The 27630-nt window shown below is 43.2% G+C and overlaps 1 protein-coding gene across 10 annotated transcripts in view; it reads left to right on the forward strand.

Moving 5' to 3' along the window:
- Positions 1-27630, forward strand: part of Wdr62 (WD repeat domain 62) — a 231507-nt gene that overhangs the window by 16983 nt on the left and 186894 nt on the right. For 5 of the 10 annotated variants that reach the window (XM_069337287.1, XM_069337288.1, XM_069337290.1 and 2 more), the window contains exon 1: positions 5562-6693. In XM_069337287.1, the coding sequence (XP_069193388.1) occupies positions 5923-6693 (771 nt within the window). In that variant the 5' untranslated portion in view covers positions 5562-5922. Of the gene's footprint in view, positions 1-2033; positions 2359-5561; positions 6694-8449; positions 9355-27630 lie in introns of those variants that run through there. The other 5 variants (XM_069337296.1, XM_069337295.1, XM_069337294.1 and 2 more) reach the window with 2 other exon arrangements.

Here is a 27630-nt window from a genome sequence, read left to right on the forward strand (position 1 = left end):
TATCTCCAGCAGTGGAGTTTTGCTGGGTTCCCAGTCATATTGGTGTGTCCTTAAATGAGCATGCGGACGTTGCCGCTAAGGATGCTATCCACACTTGGTCCATCTTCCGTAAAGACCCAGCAGTGGAGTTTTGCTGGGTTCCCAGTCATATTGGTGTGTCCATAAATGAGCATGTGGATGTTGCTGCTAAGGAGGCTATCTGCACTTGTCCCATCTTCAGTAAAGATGTTCCTTATTCCGACTTCTACCCGGTTATTCATTCCTCAATCCTTGCCTGTTGACAGGATCGTTGGTCTTCTGTTACTGGTAACAAACTGCGTGCTCTCAAGGGTAGCATGTCCCCATGACCTTCCCACCACTGTATTGGGAAACAGTGGGAAAGTGGAGATGGTTTCCCAGTGGCGGTGGGGAAACAGCTCTAGCAAGGTAACTTCTTCGCAATACGTGCATTGTTCATGAAGGTTGAGGTTACACATTGGTCATACATGTTTGACTCACAGGCACTTAATTGAGCACCGCCCTGCTCCTTATTGTCCAGACTGCATTGTCTCTCTTACAGTTGTGCATATCCTTGTTGAATGTCCTGACTTTCAGGATGTGCGTGCGACTCGCTTCCCATCTGTCCCTCATGGTCACTTGTCCCTTGATGGAATCCTTGGAGAATCAGATACAGTACCTCTGATATCGTTCGCCTTAAGTGCTTTTATTCTGGTATTGGCATTCTTAGTGATATTTAGCACCTTTTGAATATCCTGCGCATTTGATATCCCGCTACATAACCTTCCTGGCTTGGTGTCTTCTTTTGATAATTACTTACTTACAGGTACTTAGTTTCAATGAATTGGCTACTGCTGTGTTATTTAGATATGGAAAGTGTTGTTTTTGGCTAGGAGAAAATTGGGTGGCAAGTCAGTCACCTACTTTTCGTTAAACCAAACCTAGCCTAGCATTATCTAACCCAGCTTCCTTATCTTACCTTACATCACATAAACCATGAAAATATAATTAAGACAAGTTTGTATAACACAGATATGGTACTTGTATACACTAGTAAATGTTTTTCCGATGGATTGTATATTAAATGCGACAGGAATAAATAAAATGGCAGTTTATTCATCAAAATGTCCGTAGAAAAAAGAAAAAATTTAAGACTGCATTGTTCTAGATATAAATTGTTCAGTAGAGATGTGTGATAATTATTAATATTTAAGTTAACTTATTAACTTTCATTACTTCAGTGTTAAAGCTTCTTAAACATTGGCAGGTTGGAATTTGATTTCCATCTTCCCAAGGTAATATTGTAACTAACACAAATTTGTAGTGATCAGATTTCTATCTCATTTTAATTAATTTTAGTTTTGTAATGTACATGGTTTGACAGCAGACAGAGGTTGTCTAAACTCTCTTACATAACCCTGACAGATAGGGCAGTAAATACAGAATATAGTTAATAGTATATATATTTGCTATAATTACATTGGTTGATGTATGGCATAACAGCATCATGACAGGGTGAGTAACATGACATGACAATGGGTGAGGCTGTAGTGCAGGTGGCAGTTATATCAGATCATTGAGATTTTTTTTTTTTTTTTTTTGAGATATATTCAAGAGTTGTTACATTCTTGTACAGCCACTAGTACGCGTAGCGTTTCGGGAACACGACCCCCACGAAGAATCGTTGTTACAACCAAGTACCCATTTTACTGTTGAGTTAAACAGAGGCTGCAGTTAAGGATTTGCGCCCAGTAAATCCTCCCCGGCCAGGATACGAACCCATGACAAAGCGCTCGCGGAACGCCAGGCGAGTGTCTTTCCATTACACCACGAAGACTGGTGAATTACCAATCATAAGACATTACCAAACATAAGACAATCATGGTACACTCTCTCTCTCTCTCTGAATTATAAATTGTTGGATAATAAGGCTTATGAAGTTATTACTTCTTCATAAAGCTTTAGGATTTAATAACTGATTTTTAGTAGGCCTGGCATTGAAGACAATATTTTCAATACTATAATTATTATTTCAGATATTGAGGATGGACATAGCTGCATGACTATCAAAACCATCGCAAAGAACATCAGTGCTCTAATATCCATGGAACATTTGTAGTGTTATTTTCTTAGTGTGTGAAATACAATACGAAAAAATAATGTCGTGAAAAGAACTACTGTATACAGTAATTGTTATTAACAATTTGCAATTATGGAAGGCTATTATTAAATGGCTATTAATGTTGAAGATAGCCAACAACATCCCTCACAATGGATGGTGATGGTGGAGCACCTCGTCGAGTAGTGAGGGTACCAAACATAAGACAAGCATGGAAAGACAAGACCCCTCTATCAGAGAAGGTAAGTCCTCCATTTAGAAACTTGTAATTGGTAGACAAAATTTAGATTGTGTGAGTATTGTACCGTGTCGCATATTCCAAGAAAATATAGTGTTTGCAAGTCGGGTTGACTTTGAAGGATTTACTAGATCTTTCAATAAACTACCATACTTTAATGATACTAATGCATATTTTGGGAGTTGTTCTTTCGAACTTATTGCTGTAATTCTACTGTATATAAATTTGTATCTTCAGTAATGTAGAAAAAGTAAAAATGCCTGCACAGTAATGGTTGGTCCATACCAAATTATCATGGCTCCCAATCCAACTATCTTGGATTTACATGAAATTTGGCTGCCAATGTGATAAAAATAAAAAATTTTTGCTTACAAGCAAAATTATAAGTTCAATACTTTGCTTCTAATTGAGGTAAATCCTTCATGTTGGGCTTGTTTTGAAGCTCTTATCATAGAAACTAAGTAGATTTGTTACACAGGATCATCTTGTTCAAAAACCAGTGTGTGTGTGTTTATTTTTGGGTCGTGTAAGTAATTTTTCGGAATGTATGTCTGAGTCTGGCACACGCACTTGTCTATGGTGGGTAATGGAGATACCAATTACTCACTGTTTTCATGGAGGTTTGGTTACGAATATTTGGACTTGAACACTTGTGTCAGCCATATCCACCAGCTTTCTCTCCTATTACTGTTTTGGCTGGGTGGCAGCCGAGTTCAGTTTGTGTCTTGGTGTCCCTCTTTGGTTTATGCTCCAAGATGGATTCATGCTACAAACATGCAGGCACTGATGAATGCTGTGCTGGTTGTGGTGGCATTAATAGTTGCCATATTTTGAGATATGATATAGACCATGCCTATATCCTGGCTGGCAGAAAGCCCTTTGTTTTCCTTTGGCAAATGGCAGCTATACTGTCATACACAGGCATTTGATTAAGGCTACCCAGGTTTAGTAGGTCTTTCTTGGGGACCCCATGTCAGTGTTGCCCTGTAAGCTAATTGCTTGCCTCACTATTTATGGCCTTGGCAGTTCACCATCCAGGCATCCCAGTTACCCGCATTGATATTGCAGTGGATCACAGTACTTGCACCCATTCAGCAGAGGTCCTCCATTCTTGTATGGGGCAGGAGGTCTTCTCAGCAGCTTGGGATAGATCTCAAACTCCTTTGAGCATTCCACTTCTGGCATTGCTACTTCCACAGATGTCATTCCTAAGTTGTTTTCTCTGAACTTGTATGTGGCTTGTCATGCCTGGCAGCTACCCAGTTCTATCCTCTTCTCTTTCGTAAGGTGGAAGTTTTTAGTGTTTTGGTAGCAGTGGGTGAATGACTATTCAGTTAGATTTTTTGGCTGCAGTTTGTAGCTCCACTCCCAGCTTCAGGCTGCTCATAGCTTGTATTTCTCAGACTCCTGGAGTGTCGTTTGAGTGTTTGCAGTTCTGTGTCTTCTGGATATTGTGTGTTGGGAATTTGGTGCATTGTTTGCCAAGGAGCATGTAGGTCTGCTTGTGTGGCTTGGACTGACATTGCATGATTGTTCTTGGCACGTGCTTGAGTCTGATGGTCTACTAGGTCCTAATAGTCCTCTCTTGGTATGCTCCAGTTCCAGCATTGGGTGCTGACTGGCATGTCTCCGGAATGCCTCGTCGTTTCAAGGGGCATTTTGAGGGGCCTGCTCAGCCATGTACTACTCTGTTTTGTGATGCCCTATATGATTTATTGAGCAAGGGTGTGTGTGCTGTGATCCCATCCCTACATTTGAAAAAAGCATGAAGTTTGCATACATGAATACCAGAAGCCAGTCAACAAGAATGCCACCTTTAAAATGGAATTGTCAGCCAAGGGAGACATAAGAAAAGGCAAGGATATAAAGTAAAGGATCTGATCCAAGAACCAAGTTGGCTCCATAGAAACAGAGCTAATTAAAGTACTCGCCTAGTTGTGCTTGCGGCAGTTGAGCTTCGGCACTTTGGTCCTGCCTCTCAACTGTCAATCAACTGGTGTACAGGTACCTGAGCCTATTGGGAAATGAAAAAAGGCTTTGAGCAACTTGATGAAAGGTAGAGAACAATATCCACACCAAAAGCAATTATGAAAGCCTCTGCCAAACCTGAAAAGACTGTAAAGTCAGCTCATACTGGCACCAAGGAGGAGGATGCAAATGCAACAGTGAAAGACCCATCATCATCCGGTTCCCATTACGGTACCAGTACAAACAACTCGAACTTTCCAGGGAAGTAAGGTCACTGATCATCTACGAGAGGCAAAGAAGAACTAGGAACCAGAGCTCATCCAACCACAAAGGAGCCAGCAGAATGATATGACGTAAATTCCTCCACTTTAACCACCACTCAGAGGAGTTGAAACAGAGGATAGATATAAAATAAGTCCCAGTGATTGCAGTCCAAGTTAATAATGGGGTAAGGGGTGGGGGAATATTATTATGAATAATACTGGATTCATTATAATTTTGTTATTTTGAGATGTGACAGGTATATTGACTGGTGGTATCTCTCCACCAACTCCAATTGAAATCTCTAGTTCAAATAACATTAGTATATTAGGAATAGTTTTCACTACTGTCAATAAGTATGTACAGTAAAATATAGATACAGTTGACAGTGTCAGACCACGGAGGAAGAATTGAAACAGGAATTTCCTTAAGTACTTTCGTATATTAATACATCTTCAAAAGGAATAATTCCTTCCTTTTGTGGATTGAAAATTCCTTTGATAAATCTTGATAATTCCTTCTGAAGATGTATTAATATATGAAAGTATTTCAGAAAATTCCTGTTTCAATTCTTCCTCCATGATCTGACACTCCTATTTTTCATCACGTGTTAATTTTCGTGATTTACACACATAGATACTGTACAGGTGTGTGTGTGTATAATATAAAATATAATATAATATTATGAAACAAGCCTTTTAGTTTACACTCTTTTAGCTGAAGGTGAGGTAATGAACAAAAATGCTTCTGAATCATAAAAAATGTGCATGCTACATACATTCTATGCATTTTAGTTTGTTTTCAAGTGACTAGACGTGCCAGGAAAACTTAAAATCTTATCAGATAAGCTATCTAGGCTTTTGGCTTTTGGACCGAGGGCTGCTTTGCTTAGTGTGAGGATGTAAGCTTTATGTATGTTTGGAGAAGTATGTACATGGACTGATAACACCAGTGGTGTGTTATGCTCCTGCTTAGTTGTTCGTGCACTAGTGAACGGTGTGGTCGTTCATTTGTTACCGTGACCAAGTCCATGTACAGTGCTTGATATACTATTGCTGTGAACCTTTACTGCACATTGAGGTAATTGATAGTATTGAAACTAGTTTTATCTTAAATTAATTTCACCTATTGCTATATGATAGTTACACTTGAGTAGAGCTTTAATTCTCTGAAAAAGATTTTTATGAACTACAGTACTGTATATTGAAAAACAGTGCTCAGTGCAAGTCATAATTGTTTATAACTTTGAGTCTCTGGTGAGCTAAACTGGCATTGTTATTGATATTAGACAATAACCTGAAATATTAGAAGTAGAAACAGATTGCTGCAGTTTCAAACCATGAGTCGAAAAATTATTGGAAGAAAAGAGTTGAACAGATTGCATGACCTTGAAAGAAATCTGAGAGAGTCTTTTCAAGATATTAGTGAACAACATTATTCTCGAGGCAGATCTTCATCTCCATCACCTCTAGCTAGGTCATCTGTTGACTCGACAAAGATATCTCAAAGTACTGCCAATAATGCACCACTGAGAGGAAGGTCTTCTACTCATCCTCCTATCTTGGCACATTGTCTGAATTCTTCTCAAGAGACTTCTATTTCATCAAACCCTTCTGCCATTTCTAATAGAGAAGAAAGTTCTTGGAAGGGTTCACCTTTAATGAACGATCCAATTTCAACTTCTTCAGCAAGCTCATCTACAGATACCTCATCTCTCTCACTGAATTCAAATGCCAAGTCATCCTTCACACCAAATACAGTGAAGCCTAGAACTAAATCTTCAACTCGTCTTGCTGCACCAATACATACAAAGAACCCTAGACCTAAATCCCCATCTCCTCTTGCTAGGGATTTCCTTCCTGCTAAAAGAATACTTACCTCTCCTAATGTCAGTTCACATGCACAAGATAGTTCATCCAAGTTGCCTTCATCTACTATGAGATTTTCAGATTCAATGACTACCACCTTGCTTAAAAAGAATCTTTCTATTTCTACTAGAGATCTTTCCACATCTTCAAAATGTCTATGTTCTATGAAGAAACTCTCCTCATCTGCTAAGAATCTGCACTTAGCTCATGAATTGGCATCGTCATATCCAGTAAAAACCAAGGTAAGTATACTACTGTACTGTAAGATTTATATATATATATATATATATATATATATATATATATATATATATATATATATATATATATATATATATATATAATACTGTTTCACCACACATTCACCCCCCCATCACCACACACATTCTTCACCGTCCCATCACCACACTCGGCTCACATATAATCTCCGTACACACGCACCATAGTAGTTAATAAATGTAATGGATATCATCCCTACGCTAACACCAGCGGTACACATAAACAAGGTAACATGGGCAGCATACGGGACGTTGGCGAACATGAGAAGGTCGTTGACAAAACTTAATAAGGACCAGCCTGGAATCTGCACCTCTTGAAGCAGAAAATGTGAATTAAAATGTGCAGTAATTAACCTGATGATCAGTGCGAGAACTAAGAGTTTAGATAGTAGGATAGTTTAACAAGTCAATCTCTCAACCCCCAGATGAGTGAAACGGAGGGCATGTGATCACGACATACAAAATAGTGAAAGTGATTGACAAGGTGGGGTAAAAATAACTTGTCCTGCTTTCTGTCAATTCTGATAAGAGGTCAAATGGAAACTGGAAATGCAAATGAGGCTAAGAAATGTAAGGAAATATTCGTAAGGTGTGCGGGTGGTTATCATGTGGAATGCAGTGAAAGAAGTCTTGGAATCCACCTCCATCTACAACTTGAAGGTCAGATTCTGCCAAGAATTGAACGCCGGGGAAGTTGAATTAAGGCAAAGACTACAAGAAGGTTAGAGGCGGGGCATAGGGAGCTGGACCTCACGTCCCCGCAGTCACGCTGCTGCTATGAACAGTACATAATTGCACTTATTTGTCTTCTTACATTTACCACCCCATTTTTGGAGGACGGGCTGCACCATTAGGGAAGCAGATACTTCTCGACTACAGTATCTCTGCCATTTTAATGAGGCGTTGAGGGGGAATATATTGAGAGTAGGACTATGTGGGGGTTGCCGTTAGCGAGGAGGCGTCATCGTCAGGTGTCTCTCTCTCTCTCTCTCTCTCTCTCAAGTTCACGGTAATGAGTCACCACCACACACTACCAAGTTGGCGAGCACCTTCACCAACTCAGGTACACACACACACACACCTACATGTTCAGGGAACACGGTGGTTGCGGGTTCATGCTTCCATCGTTGAACAACATTTGCCTTTGGTTTTTATTTTCGATGCAAATCGTAAAGGTGTCGGTCACAATGAGATAAGTGTGTGTGTTAGGATTTGGTTGATATGACCCAGTGTGTTGTGAGGGTAAAGAACACATGGCAACTCTCGACTCATGAGCGGTCACACTTCTCATCCTTGTCATCTGTTCATTCATTCTCTCTCTTGTTCATCTGTTTACCCTGGAGATGTAAACTATTGCCCATTTGATATGCGACGCTGTCAGATTTGTTGTAAAAATTTGATATAATGTTAAAGTTTGACAAAACACAGCCAGGATACGAGAGGAACTTGCTCGTCGTTCCTCTGGCATAGTGGTCGTGGGGGCGGACCCTCGCTGGGTACCACTCACTGTCGTTTAAGAGAGCTCTGTCTCTATTACTCTAGATTTTATTATCAAGTAATCACTTTACAATGTTTTCTAAAAAGAGAATGGCTATTCTATGGAGTAATTTCGTTGTTTGTGAGACCTGAGGATAAAAGACCCGTGCGAATGTTTGTGATGTTGGAGGTGGTGGGGGCACGGGTTCTCTGGTGGGGGGAGCGTGTGGGCTAAGAGGATCCCTTGCCTGTCAGTCTAACTTTGACTGTTCTGGGTAACGTAGGGTGCGCACTCCCTCTACACCCACCTCCCCGTGCGCTCACCCGCCATACCTCCTAAACGTTCAAGTAAATAAGTGAGATTTTGACACGCTGATACGTCACGTCTAGAAAAGGCGGCAGCAAGTTTGATCAAGACGGTCCGGGTTGTGTCCGTCGTTGAAGATTTGGGTGTTAACCAAGTGCTGGCGAGGGTTTAAAACAAATAAAAGCCTCTTATATCGGGCTTAATGTGTTTTGTGGCCGTAATGAATGTACAGTAATTACCACGTGTGTATGTGTTGTGTCGCAATGCATCTTGGGGTGAGGCTGACCATATGAGTACGCCTCTACGCCCACTGTTGCACGCCCACTGCGTGCTGAGGAATGTATACTTGTAGGACCGGTCTGGCGTGGCCTGCATATTAAACTAGGAAGGCTCAGACTCGAGCAACACTGATACTTGGCACTCTCCAGTTGACAGTGGGCGCTGCACTTGTTTTGAGTGAGGTGGTTGTCTGCCTCTCCACACTGCTCGTCTATTGGTCATGCCAGCCCACGCCACACCTCTCTGACCATTACCATACTGTGTTGTATACTTTGAGACTGGAGAATGTACTTTGACATAAACCCTATCGCCCATGTCAAGATGTTTTGTTAACTTAAATCGAGTGAGTTCACACTCTGGGTACATTAAAGTGTCAACGCTATCTCTTTCTAAATCGAGAACAGACGTCAGTAGCCATGGATGAAAGTAAGAATGACAATAATGTTATTAAAACTGAGGAAGATCAAAAAAGTGAGGATGAACAGCAAAAGCACAAGAAAAACAAGGAGAGAGATAAAGATAAGAAGGAGAGAGAGGAAAAGAGCCGCACGCCCACCTATCAGGTAACGCCCACAACTGTTCTTGCTACCTTCTTCACTCTGCTCTATATAGTCATATACTGGGTTACAGCTCCCTTCTGGAAGCTGTGCCTTAGCGTCCCTCTTCTTCCCTGCATGTTAAACTAATATATATCTTGAGAGGCTATCTTGAGATGATTTTGGGGCTTAGCGTCCCCGCGGCCCGGTCCTCGACCAGACCTCCTCCTTGTTACACCCCCCCCAGGAAGCAACCCGTAGCAGCTGTCTAACTCCCAGCTACCTATTTACCGCTAGATGAACAGGCCATCAGGTTGAAAGAAAATGCCCATTTGTTTCCGCTTCCACCAAGGCTCGAACTCTGAACCTTAGGACTACGAATCCCGAGCGCTGTCCACTCAGCTGTCAGGCCTGTAGGTACTGGTTTTATTCGTGTCTCGAGGCATTGTTCGTGTTGGGGGGAAGGTACAAATTGTGTTGTGTGCACTTGGACGTAATGTAGAGGTTGTACAATATATCATGTTTTAAGGACTGGCTAAAGTACAGATAATGACCAAATGTCCTGACTAGGAGGAACGACCTAAGACAACAAAAAATAATATTAAGAACGACCTAGGAGGAATGACCTAAGAACGACCTAGGAGGAATGACCTTAGACAGGGTCATGTTAGAACCTTGAGCACTCAACCTATCAAGATGTAACTTAAACAAAACCATTGCTTAGACTTGACAATAAATAAGCTCCTATAGTCTTTCCAAACATTGTCTTTCCCAACGTACGACTTATCACTTCGTGTCGTAACGCTCAATCGTATTTTCTTATTATTAATTGGCCTTCGGATCAAAGCATCGCAGAAACACATCTGTTGTGTTGGATATTATGCAGATGTTAAAATATATATGTACACGGCTATAGCTGATAGTGCTTCGGCACAGCATTATAGCCTGCCCACCTATGGCAGGATATATTACCACTCCTGGCAACGTTGCCAAATACACACTAGTACACTATTTGACCGGGTACGGCAACGTTGCTTATAGCCTATCTTAAAATTGGAAGATCAGAAAATAAGATGTGTTCTAGTATGCTCTCTCCGCTTCAGCTCAAAAGGCAAATATTTGATGACAAAAAGTATACTCGGCAGTATAACAATGTAGATATGAACGTTACTTTATTTATTTATTTTTTTTTTGCACCGCCACTAGTACGCATGTCTGGAACATGTCTATATTTAGTTTACAAAAATAAAGGAAAGTGTAAGCCATCAGAGGAATATCGACGCGCTTCGCTAGCTTTAGTGTTGTGGGGCGTGAATATTGGTTTAGGGGAGAGGAGATGAGTTAAATAAGGTGTTATCTTGAGGTTATCTTGAGATGATTTCGGGGCTTTAGTGTCCCCGCGGCCCGGTCCTAGACCAGGCCTCCACCCCCAGGAAGCAGCCCGTGACAGCTGACTAACTCCCAGGTACCTATTTACTGCTAGGTAACAGGGGCATTCAGGGTGAAAGAAACTTTGCCCATTTGTTTCTGCCTAGTGCGGGAATCGAACCCGCGCCACAGAATTACGAGTCCTGCGCGCTATCCACCAGGCTACGAGGCCCCCCTTATTAGGGGGTGTGGTGTTAGGTTACCTCGGGGCATAGTCGTTGCTAGCACTAGTGGAGGCATTTGGTTGGTGAAGTAATAACTCGACTCCAGCACCACGGGCATGTACGTCCCTCTCTCCTACACACTGTGTTCTACCCCACTATTTCTATTCCCTCTCCCCCGTCTCTCTCCTCTCCCCCCATCGCAAGGTCATTTACTCCTCTTCTCCCCTCCCCCCATCTCCCTTTTTATTTATTTCCACTTTCCTTTCACGATCTCCCTTCCCCCCTCCCTCCGTCACTTCTCTGTTCACCAACCTCCATGATATGTGATCTTCGAAATACGAAACTTAAACATTTCCGCGGGAGTGAAAAAGCTAAGGCTTCCTGGCTAATGCAAGGTGGTGTGCTAGAGGCAGGAAGGAAGACAGGAGTTCATCCCCACCAGTTGAACAAGTGGGCGGCGGCGCATGTGAACACGAGCGAGAACAAATCCACCAGGGCCGTGACGAGGATTCGAACCTGCGTTCGAGAACTTCGCTCACGCGGCAGGAACGCAAGACGCGCCATTCCTGGCATTCATTATTATCTTCGACGCGTTGACACTTTTCCCAAGAGAAAACGATAGATGGGAAATAGAATAATTTTTGCCTCCAATATTTTAATTAATTTTGGTTGATTTCAAAAGGCAAAATTTAAAAGAGTTATCTTAAGTTTATATTCAGTGGTAATATTGGTGACGGGTTTGTACAATTTAAAACAAAATATTATTAAGTTCGTAATATTGATACTTTTTAAGTTATTATATTGATAATATTTCTTCGTTTTCATTACATCATGGAACAGTTGTGGCCGTGGTGTTTGTATTATACGAGCCTCCAAGCAATATTAGTAGCCTAGGCCAGTATACCTTGGTTCAGTACACCAAGGCATGTGTATTATTATTCACGACTTAGATAGGCTGTCGTTAGAATATGTGGGTCAAGATGCAGCAACGAAAAAGTATACGAACACGATTTTACATTTTCTAAAAAAAAACAGCAGACAACGTACAGTGTTAATTTAACCAAGTCTTGATTTGTTTATGTTGGGTGAAATCTTTACTTACTAATTAAATATCAAAGATGATTTATTAGTCCATTAGTTGTGATATTTCTAGAAATGAATTATATTGCTCGTTTTGGACAAATGAATCGGCCATTAACGAGAATTGTTACATTCGAAAATTTGACATTATTATTGCTTTCGGTTCGTCGAGGACTCGAAACCTGTACTTAAACTTCTATTGAGGGCCCTCCCTCCCCCCCCCCCCTTCCCTCCCTCCCTCCCTCCCCTGAGCCGAACTACTGACCTTTCCCAGGATGCAACCTACAACAGTGGCCTAAATCCTGGTTACCCATGTTGCTGCTAGGCGAACAGGTGCATCATATGAAAGGAGACGTGCCCAGCAATTTCTGTCCCACCTGGGGATCGAATCCCGGATCCTCGATTGTGAGCCGAGAACGTAGACCACTGTGTTATAGGACCCTTCTTATAATGATCATCATGTTGGGAAGACTGCATATTCCTCGACTGTCAGGAAGCATTTGATATGGTCCTGCACTAAAGACTCCATCTCAAACTAGAGAAGCAGGCTGATGTATCTGGAAGAGTCCTGAGGTGGGTCAGAGAGCTAGCTACAAGTATCTCTCAGAAGGAAGCAAATGGTTACAGTGAGGGGCAGAAACATCAGAGCGGAGAGGTTACGTGTGGAGTATCACAAGAGTCGGTTTTTAAGGCCCGTATTATTTCTGATGTATGTCAGTGACCTGGCAAGAAATTGGCTCCATATCGATGTTTGCAGATGATACAAAACTGATAAGAAGAGTCAGAGATAAATTGTGAGGCATTGCAAACGGATTTGGACATACTCCAGAAGCTGTCTATAAAAATGGCTTCTTAACCCGTTTAACCCAGCTAAATGGAAGTTATGAGGATTGGAGCAGGAGTGCGAAGGCCACTACATCAGTATAGGATGAAGGGAAGATAGACGCTTCAATCAGAAAAGGAGAAAGACCTGGGAGTGGGGACATAACCCAAAATCTAATGCCAGAAGTCCACATTACCAGAATAACATCAGCTGCATACTGGCCAACATCCGTGTATCCTTCAGAAATGTGGAGAAAGGGGCTTTCCGGACCATATATGAAGCTCATAGGTCTAGGCTATGGTGTGAAAGTTAAATTCGTACCTATTTGCATCGGATTTCAGTGGTTAGAAACTTTCAAGTTAAAGTCATTTGTATATTGTGTATGGATCTTTGTTTTGTTCCAACTTAAATTGTATTATGGTAATTTGGCTCAACAATAATTTATAATATGATAATGAGGCTACAATGTGCATGTAGTCATCTAATTGTACTTGCAGAGGTTGAGCTCTAGCTCTTTGGTTAGTGTCTTTCTGTTCTTTCTCAAGGTTACACTATCGTTATGCTATTTCATGGGGAGTAAATCTGGCGATAGATTTTTGTTCCTAAAATAAATACATTTGAAGTGAACATAGTAGGTAGAAAATAGGTCCGACTGGAAGAGGGACTTTTCCAGTGAAGGGGCTACGGTGCGACAGTAAGGTGACACTCTCCAAGGTGTGCCTGGTAGTCGTCTCTGACGACTGGCAGCTCGTGTGACTTTGGGACGTGGCAACCGTCCAACCTCAACCTCAGTACAACCTCAATTGTACTTGGTCGCCCTCACTTTGTTTTTACCCCATACACACACTTTCTTCTGTCCCCTATGGAGAAGGTAAGATATGTTTGGCAACATATAGTGTGGCGAGTTATCGAGGACTCAACTATAATAGGTGATTGAAGTGCTTTTACAATGGTAATCAGCATGTGGAGACAGGTGTCGCGCCCCGTCTTCCAGATACTGTCGCCGCCTCCACGCTTCTAGACCATGCAAGGCGCCCACACACACACATCACTTGCACATACGTCAGGGCTGCAGTAATGATGCTCAGGGAAATAAATGGTTTAATGAAGCCTGCGAATTCTTGGAAAGTAAGGCTCACTATACAAGGAGCTGTGTGTATCGAGTGCTAGACACAGCACCCCTCCTGTGCCAGGTAAGTCCACTAGGGGCTCACCATAGCCCGTGCTACTTGGAACTTGTTCTGAGTAGCTGAATCTATAACAGTAATATCGAGTGCTAGCCCAGGGTATTGGTGGTAGTGGTTGAGGTTGAGGAGGAAGGTTGGGGAATGAGGAGTTTGGCAAGGCATTATGGTAGGGGTGTTGTATTATGTTTACCAAGTCGGCTGTAATATGGATTATCAGGAAGAACTGAAAAACACTTTTAAGTAACTATGTCATGTACGGGAAGTCTTCACTGGGGTAGAACAGTTTAATGTAAGGTTACCTTGAGGTGCTTCCGGGGCTTAGCGTCCCCGCGGCCCGGTCGTCGACCAGGCCTAAATTCTGTACCCAGAATAAACATCATAAATTCAATGTGTTAAATAAAGTTTTATAGACTACAAGTTTAGGACCTAAAGGTTGCTGACTAGAAATTTAACCAAACAAGTCTCCAGGACCTGAAGACATATTTGCTGGTATTAAACGAATGTAAGAAGCAGCTCGATGGTTCTCTTAACAAATCTAACAATTCAATAAACTTTTGAGTTCCAGTACTAGTTATCAGTATTGTCTTGCCACGCAATCACGAAAAGGTCCATAGCTTTTTAACTATAAAATATATATTGTGGAGTCGCTGCTTGAGACCATAACAATTCCTACCCATGAAAAGCTAAATTTACCAAGCATGAATATACTGCCACTATATTCCAGTAAGGATTATGTTATTAAATAAATAAATAAATAAATAAATAAATATGTTTATTCAGGTAAGGTACATACATACAAGTGATATTACATTAATGGATTGATATATAGATAGAGCTAGTACATACAATGCCTAAAGCCACTATTACGCAATGCGTTTCGGGCAACTTCGGGTTATTCAGTTAGACTAGAGCCAGGCGTGTCCCGTTCATGAAATGTTGATGAGGAAAGTTGAAGCTCGTGATACTGGAGGCATAAGTACTAAATTGTATCGAGGTAGGTTATGGGAGATAGAGCAAACAAGAGCGTGATTTCTCTCAACTGGACGCCCCCTGAAGGGCGTAGAGCGAGAGGCGATATAACACAACTGGTAAAGAGGATAAATATTTATACTAGGGATGTGAAGAGGCTGTGGAGATACAAGGTAGTCAGAACTTGGGACAGGTGTGTTTAATTCATTTATTATGCATCCCATACCCATCCTGTGAGTGGTAGTGGACCCTATACCCCATCCTGTGAGTGATAGTGGACCCTATACCCTTCCTGTGAGTTGCAGTGGACCCCATACCCTTCCTGTGAGTTGCAGTGGACTCCATACCCTTCCTGTGAGTGGTACTGGGCCAAACCACCTAACCACCTAATCCAACCTAATCCAACTAATTATAACTAATTATAATTATAACCACCTAATCCAACTCATATACATGTCCATACCCTTCCTGTGAGTGGTATTGGACCCCATACCCTTCCTGTGAGTGGTACTGGGCCCCATACCCTTCCTGTGAGTGGTACTGGGCCCCATACCCTTCCTGTGAGTGGTACTGGGCCCCATACCCTTCCTGTGAGTGGTACTGGGCCCCATACCCTTCCTGTGAGTGGTATTGGACCCTATACCCCCATTCTGTGAGTGGTAGTAGGAAAAGTTTTGAGGCACTTAATGGGTTCGGGGGAATTTGAAACAATGTATTGAAACCCAGACACATGTTGATTTAGAAATAGTCAAGTAGCGTCGTTGAATGATTGTTTTGATATACGCCTATACACCAGAGATGTAACACTGTGCCTTGTGTTCTTATGGTGAGTTGATGCAAGTGATAGTGGACGAGTGGTACCTCTATCCGTCTGTGGTAGAGGCAGCAATGGCGAGGCCCCGGGAGAGAGTGCGGCCATGCCACTCACCAGCAGTGACTAGATCCTGACATTTAATCTGATTACACCTGTATGCTCCGGCATCGGGTAGAAAACGGAGGAGAGAAAAAGAGGAGCGTGTACGTTGATCTTTTTTTACTATTTTTGCGTGTGCAAGTCCGTACTTCTGAGTTTGTCTGTACAACCATGTGATACAAAGTCAGGTTAGTTATTCAGGGGCCAGATTCACGAAAGCACTTACGCAAGCACTTACGAACGTGTACATCTTTCCTCAATCTTTGACGGCTTTGGTTACATTTATTAAACAGTTTACAAGCATGAAAACTTCACATTCAACTGTTGTTATTGTTATAAACAGCCTCCTGGTGCTTCGGAGCTCATTAATTGTTTAATAATTGTAAACAAAGCTGCCAAAGATTGAGAAAAGATGTACAGGTTCGTAAGTGTTTGCGTAAGTGCTTTCGTGAATCTGGCCCCAGGAGTAAATGTGGGGGTTGGGTGATCGGTGCGGCATGTGAGCGTAGGGTTAGGGGAGTTGGTGGTGGAGGGGTCTGGTGAAGAGGCTGGGCTGGCCAACACCTGCAGGAGGGAGCAGGGAGTAACCTGATGAGGATTCACACAGGACAACACTGCCAATACCTGTTGTGGTGGGCGTGGTTGAGCCAGAACTCTGCCTAGCCAAAACTTCGCGCACGCACACCCGCACAAGTTTAAGAAAGAAGAAGCCATTTTTTTCAATTTTCTGAATATAAAACAGCGGAAGATTGCATAAAACATCTCAACGAGGATACTTTACAATGCGTAGGATCCAAAAGCCTCCAACATTTGCTACTGGGCTGCTCCCAGAGATGAATTACCCGAGAAACTGGGACAGGATGTTAGAAATGCATTTCTCAACACTGTATAAACCTATTACCGATGAGAAGGGAGTTTAAATAAGAACATAAGAACAACGGTAACTGCATAAGGCCTGTTGGCTCATACGAGGCAGCTCCTATTTATAACCACCTAATCCCACTCATATACATGTCCAACCCACGCTTGAAACAATCGAGGGACCCCACCTCCACCACTGTACGCGGTAATTGTGGTGGGGTGAGGCTGGTGTTGGCCTGCCCAAATGTATTACAAAAGGGTGAGTTCAAATGTAGTACTCCAGGGAGGAGTTCCAATGAAAAGTAAAGAATACATCAGTGGGAGTTTGGGGATATAACACCGGATAATTACTGGCTGAAATGTGGATCCATCAGATGACCAGGAAGTCCCAACCAGTTGGACTGGTCGGTAGAGCGACAGCCTTGCACCTAACCGCGTCGGCGTTCAATCCTATGTGGTGCAAGTGATTGGACGCCGTTCCTTTAACCCCCGTCCACAAGTGCACCCAAATTGTGTCAGTGTTACTGATCACATATCCCTGTATGACTAACCATCCTGTGTGAAGGGGAATTTCTTGCCATCACTTTAACTCTTGACACAACCTATCCTGTCAAGTATTACAACGTATTTTGACGTCAAGATGTGACGTAGTATAAATCATAGCGGCTCGCAATATTGGCGGGCTGCTAAGTTTTCTATTGGTGGGTCCATCGGTTAGATTAGGTTCAGCCAATTTTAGTACATCATTTTTTAGACGTGGCAGCTCTAGAGGACACGCTGATTGTGCAGAAACAATTGCAAGTACAGTACCTGATGTTGAGACGCCACTCTATAAAAAATGCAACTATTTTGTCTAGCTAGAAGCGTACCAACCTAAGCAACCCACCTATCCATTTCGTTGCAGATGCGCAGAAAACGTCAATTTTATGGTGCTATAATTGTTACTAATATGTTGCATTTTAAACTGTTCGATTCAGTAAAAAAAAATGTGCAAGGTACTAGATGAGAGGGTGAGTGTCAGGTGTCTCAGAGGATTTACTGGTGGCGTGTGGACCCCGAGTTGTTTTTTTTAGAGTCAGCTACTCGGAACAAAAGTTCCAAGTAGCACGGGCTATGGTGAGCCCGTGGTAGACTTGCCTGGCACAGGAGCGGGGCAAGTAGCACGGGCTATGGTGAGCCCGTGGTAGACTTACCTGGCACAGGAGCGGGGCAAGTAGCACGGGCTATGGTGAGCCCGTAGTGGACTTACCTGGCACAGGAGCGGGGCAAGTAGCGCGGGCTATGGTGAGCCCGTGGTAGACTTACCTGGCACAGGAGCGGGGCAAGTAGCACGGGCTATGGTGAGCCCGTAGTGGACTTACCTGGCACAGGAGCGGGGCAAGTAGCGCGGGCTATGGTGAGCCCGTGGTAGACTTACCTGGCACAGGAGCGGGGCAAGTAGCACGGGCTATGGTGAGCCCGTAGTGGACTTAACCTGGCACAGGAGCGGGGCAAGTAGCACGGGCTATGGTGAGCCCGTAGTGGACTTAACCTGGCACAGGAGCGGGGCTGTTATTGTCGGAGCCTGAGTGCGTGTACCCACATTGTAGAGATGACGCGCTGACTCACCTCCCGGGCTCGCGTAATGCCGAGATGAGGTAAGGGGTAATATTTGCTCCTCTCGCTCTCAGTGCTGATAAAAACACAACGCTGAAGCCTCTGATAAAACACGCACGCCAGGGATTGTTTACATATAACTTGTGGCAAATCGAGACAATTGTAAACAGATTACATGATTTACCAACAGTCTTTGAGTAGTATATGCATCAGTTTTGAACTGTATTACATTTTTCCCACGTTAGCATCTGGGTTTTAGATACTCGTCAGAAATGCAAAATATTGGAAACTGCACCCGATTTGGTCAATGTATTTTGTAAATACACATTTCTGCAAAAAGTACCGGATCAATTGGGCTAAAGTATATGTGGGCCTGCGGGCCCTCTCCATGCAACAAACAGCCTGTTGGACCAAGTTATCTCAAGTCAGTTCTGGCCCCAGGCCGCGCTTAGAGACTTGAAGAACTCCCAGAACCCATTCCAAGGTAGACTCCGTATATACAGACCTTAAATTGAAACTTCAGTGCGTGTGGCAACGTACGGAATAATGCTAGAACGTGTCTTGGTTTCGTATCAAGCTTTTAACAGTTCTATGATTATCATACAAATTTACATGGCCTGTTTAGACCCCCATTTTCATTGTGCTGTGAATTGTGTCACCATTCTCGGCTACACATACAACGAGGTTTTTTTAAGACAGTAGAGTTACATTCTCTTGAGGGGGTGTGGAACGAGGACACGTAAATAAATTGTAAAGGGCTAATCGACATTGACAAAGAATACAGTGTCAGTGTGGTCCGTATAAAATTCAAATTTACGAATGATACGGGTAAGAATTAGATTGGTTTGATTTGTGGATTGGTCCGCCAGGTAGTGTTACTGGGGGCAATCATTGGACGGGTTCAAGAATAGCTTGGGTAGATATTCTTGCGAAAATGGCTAGTTGAATGTAAAGTTCTATCCTCTCCATGGGTCAATACGCCAACTGTAGTTTCCTTTTTTGTGTTTTCATGATCAGAGTTTGTTATGTTTACATCGAATTTAAACCCTTGGGAGTGCCACTTGTCTTGTTAGAAACCCTTAGGGTGCCGTTTGTCTTGTCATAAACCCTTGGGGGGTGTCCCTTGTCTTGTTGGAAACCCTTGGCGGTGCCCCTTGTCTTGTTAGAAACCCTTGGGAGTGCCCCTTGTCTTGTTAGAAACCCTTGGGAGTGCCACTTATCTTGTTGGAAACCCTTGGGGGTGCCCCTTGTCTTGTTAGAAACCCTTGGGGGTGCCCCTTGTCTTGTCATAAACCCTTGGGGGTGCCCCTTGTCTTGTTAGAAACCCTTGGGAGTGCCACTTGTCTTGTTGGAAACCCTTGGGGGTGCCCCTTGTCTTGCCAGAAACCCTTGGAGGTGCCCCTTGTCTTGTCAGAAACCCTTGGAGGGTGCCACTTGTCTTGTCAGAAACCCTTGGCGGGTAGTTCGTCTTGCTAAACACCTACCACAGCCTGTGGTTTTGTGTACCAGTTGTCTAGCTGTCAACAAGGTATCTACACCGCAGCTTTGCACACTTACAATCAGTAAATATCTAATTCATAACCCAGTAGACTGCTTCATTAGTCCTCAGTTACTTCTGAACAGCTGTGTTATTTGGTCGTCCGTTTGGTGATGGTTTCGCCCATATTTGGTAAACAATCAAAATGACTTTGGTTTTTCTACCATGTGAGGGTTCTGGGGGGATCACTGTTCCCGCGGCCCGGTCTCTGGCTGCTTTTCTGAAGTGTGTAGCATTGGGCAACGCGAAGACGAAAGGTGTACATCCAAAAGCCATTATTATAATGCGTAAAAGTCAGGTGGGAAATGGCGCAGTGGCTTGCGAATGTGGTGGTGGTGGTGAAGTGGTGGTGGGCGGCGTGGAGGTGGAGCTGAGTATGCAGTTCCAGTCTCTCCCACACTACTGCTGCCCGGGTTGTGTTACTGCCACGGCCTTATGGGAGTTCTACCGCGCCTATTCTAAATTATAATTTATTGGGGTTTGATTAATTGGGCAGCGTCGTTCATCTTGTGTAAACATATGCTCTAGTAGCATGGACTTCCCAAAAAAAGAAGAAGCCCTGTTGGATTGTTCATTCTGTCACTGGGACGTCACTGTCTCAAGTGAACAGTTTATCCAATGGCAGAATTTCGATGATATATGCAGGCGATGAGTCACAATAACGTGGCTGAAGTATGTTGACCAGACCACACACTAGAAATTGAAGGGACGACGACGTTTCGGTCCGTCCTGGACCATTCTCAAGTCGATTCGATGATATACTTCCCTAAATCATTAGAGCGGCCTTCACTATTTTCAACTGGTCAGACTTATAGTATCCGTACTATTAAGAGGCTGCCAGTTGAGACCTTCCCGTGGGCAGTCTTATATTAAAGTTACACAAATTGATACGGTCTGAGGCAGAGGACTTGTCTTCATTGACTATTGAGACAATGAAGAATGTCCTTTGCTGAGGTGAAAGAGCTGTCTTTGGTGAGGTGAAAGAGCTGTCTTTGGTGAGGTGAAAGAGCTGTCTTTGGTGAGGTGAAAGAGCTGTCTTTGGTGAGGTGAAAGAGCTGTCTTTGGTGAGGTGAAAGAGCTGTCTTTGGTGAGGTGAAAGAGCTATCTTTGGTGAGGTGAAAGAGCTGTCTTTGCTGAGGTGAAAGAGCTGTCTTTGGTGAGGTGAAAGAGCTGTCTTTGCTGAGGCAAGCGTTATCTCCTGAAACGAGTGAACTTCGTTTACCTAGGCGAGGGAGATTATTTTACCAAGGCAAAGGGAAGTTGTGTCTCTGGGGGCGAGGAAGGTGGAGCTATCCACGGCTCATTGTACTGTGGAAGATAATGAAAAGAAAAATGGTGAGAACGTATTAAAATAGGAAATTTCAGTAAAATGTAACTTAAATGATGTGATCTTTGATTTTATATCAAAGGATAGACGTGATAGACATCCTAAGGTGAGGATTGAAGGGAAGAAAATTATCAATCATTTTTAATCTATTCTCAGTTTATTTTTTTTTTAGTCAAAACACCTTTTAATAATCTAAACCTCTTGTTATAAGGCTAGAGTATTTTTTTTTCATGCAGGTCGGCGTTCAATCCCCGACCGTCCAAGTGGTTGAGCACCATTCCTTTCCCCCGTCCCATCCCAAATCCTTAACCACCTCTTCCAAGAGCTATATAGTTGTGATGGCTTGACGCTTTCTCCTGATAGTTCCCTTCCTAGTCTTTTTTTTTTTATCTGCAATGATGCTACCAACGTCTCACCTGCCTCTCCCCCCCCCCCATCACCTCTTCTTCACACTTCTCACTCTTAGCTCCTCCTTGACCCATATCCCCCCCCACCCCACCCCACCCGCCAGGAGCCAGTCGGCCAAGCGGACAGCACACTGGTCTTGTGATCCTGTGGTGCCGTGTTCGATCCCGGGCGCCGGCGAGAAACAATGGGCAGAGTTTCTTTCACCCTATGCCCCTGTTACCTAGCAGTAAAATAGGTACCTGGGTGTTAGTCAGCTGTCACGGGCTGCTTCCTGGGGGTGGAGGCCTGGTCGAGGACCGGGTCGTGGGGACACTAAAGCCCCGAAATCATCTCAAGATAACCCTTCCTCCAAGATTCCGCTACCCCCACACCCTCCAACACCTAACTTACTAGCAACCATCGTCAATCAACCAACTCCCGTAACTACACCACACGGAACCACCACCACCACTATCTATACACCTACTCATTCACTGTGTTATTTATCCTACTGTATTAGTTATCCTACTGTATTAGTTATCCCTGGTATGACTTTGTGTTCCTATGGTAGGTTTCCATTCTACCATTCCTGTGGTAGAATGGAAAGCATTCATCTCAAGAATGCCTTGTTGTATTGACTTGAAACTTTTTAACTCAATCGTCAGTTAAATAAATTATGGGTAATGAAATTGGTCAATGTAACCCATACGATTATTTTTATTTTAGCTTGCGATATCTCGAGAAAACCTTATCGTATTGATATTAAACATTTGATATATACTTCCACATGATCTTTAGGGCCAAGCTTCCTATTATCATTGTAGAGTGATGTAGCCACTTTGAAGGTACTAGTAGTCAATGACCCAAGTTACTGGAAACATATGCAGTCCCTAAAATGTCATTCCCTGGGCCCACCCCGCCCGCTCCAGTGCACTCCTAGTGCTTATTACAATAAGCACTTATTACAATAAGCACTTATTACAATAAGCACTAGGAGCACATTCCCTAGTGCTTATTACAATAAGCACCCTTCGTCTGTGTCCATATAATGTACAGTAAGTACACTCGGCCTCACGAGGGCATGTGTTCTCTTTAAGAATAGTCATAATTGTGTTTGGTCTTCAGTCTGGAATGCGTCCTTAAAGATTGGTATTTGGCCCTCGTTTAATTTATTAGTTTTTTATTCCATGTTGAGTGAGCTGACTTGAAGACCCTCCCAATATGGGGGATGGACCAAATCTGTTGTTTTCATTAACAGTGGCTACAAACAGTCTTTATACTCTCACGTCTGTTTCTTAATACATTATGTAGGAGGGTTTCCACAGTTATTTGACCAGAAGGCTGTGGGAACGACCTTTTCTCATGCCTAATGTAGTTGTACGATTATTAATGATTGAATTTGGTTTTCTGGAGTATAGGACTATATATATATATATATATTATATAGTCCCTTGCACTTGACATTCTAGCCGAAGGCGGTCATTTTCAGCCTAGCATCCCAGAATAATAGAACCTATAGCTACTATGGATTAAAAATACAAAATATGGACTGTTAAACCAGCAGAAATGTTCACGTTTTGTCTATTGGCATTCTAACATTTTTAACAGGTGAAACAAACCTTACGTAACCAAACCTACAGGTTAGGTTACAGGTTTTGGTTAGGTAACCAAACCAAACCTGTTCTATGAGTATAGTTCTGGGTACATTTAGTCTTTAATATGAAATATTTTTAACGGATTGGTAGATTCTGTACAAAATGTTACGTATTAATTAAGTGAGCGACTGGTCTGATAGGATAGAAATCACCGATTCCTAAAGCCTCAAATTACTGGTTTAAAAAGGTGTGATTTAGTTTAATCGAAACCTGTGTATATGGGGCAGCAAAACGTCTGTTAGACAGCGCGACATTGTGGTTTCCAGGATCAGGTTGGGCTACAGTTTCCTGTGGCAGGTGGCGACAGGTGACGTATTTTCCAATCCTGAACACTCCAGGTGTAAACTATGAGCAGGAACTGGGTCATATCTCTTGCACTACATTACTGAATGTCCAGTCATAAGACCCTTCAGACCTGCCGGTATGAATACCTGGAACTTCTATCTTTATGAATACCTGGAACTTCTATCTTTATGAATACCTGGAACTTCTATCTTTATGAATACCTGGAACTTCTATCTTTATGAATACCTGGAACTTCTATCTTTATGAATACCTGGAACTTCTATCTTTATGAATACCTGGAACTTCTATCTTTATGAATACCTGGAACTTCTATCTTTATGAATACCTGGAACTTCTATCTTTATGAATACCTGGAACTTCTATCTTCTATCTTTATGCAATTACGTTATTACCTCGTGTTCTTGAGAATAGCCTTATAATTCACCGACAGTTTGCCAGTGCAGGGCTCTTGTATGAATAACCATCCCGCCAGATGGGAGCTCTTTAGTATCACTGCTACTTTATTCACTCATGTTCTTGATGATATCATCGTATTGCATCAAAAGTTCGTTAGTGTAGACTACCGATTACACGTCCCTGTATGTCTAATCATACGGCGTAATGGGGACTTCTTATCATGATGTAGCTGGCTCTTGGCACTATGCACTTCAGCACAGCTGCATAAATGCAGATGTACTTAAATATGCTAATAAAAACTATTTCGATCTACGTTTGACTCTGAATACTAATGAATTATTTTAAATGAGGGTCATGCCGTCATTAACCTATTAGCTATTTGTTAATGTAGAATATTTTGTAATACAGTAAATAATATTGCCTTAATGCCAGGAGGTTTGGGATACCACACTGGTTTTATATTAATAAAATATATTATATTTATATTGAAACTATTGAGCCCCCCTTGTATAATGGCATTTAAATGTCTTGCAGAGGTTCTGATGGGAGTCCCATGCGGTCAGTGTCTTATGTTAATGAATGTAATGGAAGGTTAAGTGGAGAATACCTGCTTCACTCGATACTTTTTTGTTATCGCGGCGGGCAAATATTTCGTGTTGTCTTAGTGGGTGTGCCCGCGTCGGGGTAGCGGCTGTGACGGCGTTCTAGGAATACCCTACAGGTGGCCAGAGGCCCCCCACGCGCGCTCAGGCCGTGTGGGCTCTGATGATGGGGGCCAGCGAATGGTATATTGACACTGTAACCTTCAGGGGATCATGATGGATCCCTGAAGGTGAACCAATGAGGTGCTACGGAGGGAAATGTGTTGTCATTGTGAGCTGGCGTTGGAAGCTGGCTTAGTGGCCTACCTGGGTTGATCCACTTGGCTGGCCGGTCCACTTGGACCAACTTGGACCACTCGGTCCACTTGGCAGGCTAGTATTCTAAAACGGTTCATTACCCAGACTCAAATATTTTCAGAGTAATTACCAAAATAAGACTATTGAGTCTTATTTAACCTATGAAGAGGTTTGAGTAGTCGATTACAATAAGCGAATTATTTCATTGAATCAAGATACCTGATGTGTAAGCCTCAAGACGTGATAAACGTTCCCTCACCATTTGTCATTGAGATCTTGACACACACACACACGAGTCGTGCCCTAGTTGACACCATTGAGTTGCCGTCACCTGGGGGGAGGAGGAGGAGGTAGCTGGGGCGTGTTCTTGACACACCCTCACAAGACATCCAAAGTTTGCTAGTGCTGGGATCACATGCATGACTAACCATCCTAATCTTACGATATGGGGCCTCGTAGCCTGGTGGATAGCGCGCAGGACTCGTAATTCTGTGGCGCGGGTTCGATTCCCGCACGAGGCAGAAACAAATGGGCAAAGTTTCTTTTACCCTGAATGCCCCTGTTACCTAGCAGTAAATAGGTACCTGGGTGTTAGTCAGCTGTCACGGGCTGCTTCCTGGGGGTGGAGGCCTGGTCGAGGACCGGGCCGCGGGGACACTAAAGCCCCGAAATCATCTCAAGATAACCTCAAGATGGGAGTTTTAGTATCACATATCTTGCGCATGGCACATGTAGCCCCTTCACCTGGTCTAGGGTACCTACATAGATGATCATGAGTGACAAAGCTAGCTCTGGATATGTGTTAATAAAAGCAAACTAGGTGAAGGAAAGTCTTTGCAGTGTGAGTAATGTTATCTAAGCCGTGGGTGGCCACAGCACAAGAAACCAATCTGCTCTCAAAATATTGAGTGATGTTAAGTAAAAAGGTAAAGTGGGGTGACAAATCAAAGAGAAGATGTGCAGTTGTCGTATGGTTTCAACACTGGCAAGGTAGACACGAAGGTAGTGTAAAGAAACACTGTACATCTACATGCTACATGTTTCTCCGCTAGGATCGCATTATATGTCAGCAGGAAATGTCTTAAATAGAGTTGTTTTTAATGTAATTGGAAATAATCAAAATATGTGGGCGAGGGGTGAGAGACGATGCCGTCACTGTCCATTATGGCTGGATGAGGGGTAATGCATGTGAGCGAGCAGACACAAGCCAGCACCATGGTCGCTGGGGCGGGCCCCTCACCATGTCTTGACTCTTGCTCCTGGAGCCCACAAGGCTCCAATTCCCGCTTCACACGCATTAAGTAACACCTTGTCTCCTTGCTTAATAAATGCCTTTTTTTTTACATGGGAGAGAAATATATTTAATAGACGGGGTTTCAAACACATGATTAGGTGTGTAGGGTTACAGTTAAATACTTCCGTTGGGAACACAAGCGGGTGTGTTGACCTGAACTCTTCGTTGTGGCTTCTGATTAGAGGTCATTGGGAGGGGGTAGTAGGAGCAGCCACTCAGCGGGTCAGGCAGTGGGATGATCATGATGTTTTGGATTCAGCTACTGGGAACAAAAAGTTGCAAGTAGCATGGGCTATGGTCGCCATACATGTCGCCATCGGGGGTACTTGATGAAATCTCCAGCCAGAGGGAGAAGTTTATTAGAACCGCGGTGAGGATGCTACTCTGTCTCCTGCGGCATCTTTAGCATGTGGTCCATGGGTCAACGCACACGTCTGGGGTTATCCTGGACTTTGGTTCGATCCTCGTCCTGCTCCAAAGATTTTCTTTCTTAGACGACTTACTTATTTAGACGATTGATTGATGAAGATTAAGCCACCCAAAAGGTGGCACGGGCATGAATAGCCCGTACGTGGTGGCCCTTTTGAGCTATTACCAGTATCAATAGCTGATACTGGAGATCTGTGGAGGTGCGACTGCACCCTGCGTGACGGGAGATGTCTCCCCCGTGTTATTTAGACGGTGGCTGAGTGTTTTTAACTCTTAGATTGGCGTCAGTAAGGCCATACCCAATGTGTTTACCAACTCTCTGTGGTAATCGTATTAGGTTTATCACTCGTAATGTACAGTACGTGTTAACATCTCTAATTGAGGAAATGGGTCGTCACGGAGCTTCCCGTCCTTGCCCCATTTCCTTGGTAATGATTGGTTTAGGCAAACACTATAGTTTGTGTCATTATGATGGCAGTGTAGATACAGCGAATCAATCAACATCATACAAACATCTCGCATAGTTCTTTGAGACTTGTCTGAGGCGTTTAGAGAATAAGGTGACGTTGGCACCGTTAGTTAACCCATTCATAGGTGTCTTGAACGGTTCTTAAGTTGAGGGTTTGAAGGTGGCAGCGAGGTGTTGTAATAAAGGAAAGTGCCGGAAACGAGACTGGCATAAGATCCAACAGCAGCACATCAAGGGGGACGTTCTTAGAGGTTGGTGTGCTAAAACTGTGAAGCATCTCTCTACAGTTTGTTGTATACTAGTGTACGGAAGTGGAGACAACTTGGTCCAACAAGCAACAGCCTGTTGGGTGAAGCGGTCACAAGTTGAGCCTGGCTCCAGGCTGGGTCTCGGAGAGTACAAGAACTCCCGGACCACTCCCGTGCCAGGTAAGTCCACTACGGGCTCACCATAGCCCGTGCTACTTGCCCCGCTCCTGTGCCAGGTAAGTTACGGGCTCACCATAGCCCGTGCTACTTGGAACCTGTTCCGAGTAGCTGAATCTATAACAACAACAACCTTCTTGATATGCTCTGTGTTGTAT

This window comes from Procambarus clarkii, chromosome 37 (assembly GCF_040958095.1).
Source record: "Procambarus clarkii isolate CNS0578487 chromosome 37, FALCON_Pclarkii_2.0, whole genome shotgun sequence".
NCBI lineage: Eukaryota > Metazoa > Arthropoda > Malacostraca > Decapoda > Cambaridae > Procambarus > Procambarus clarkii.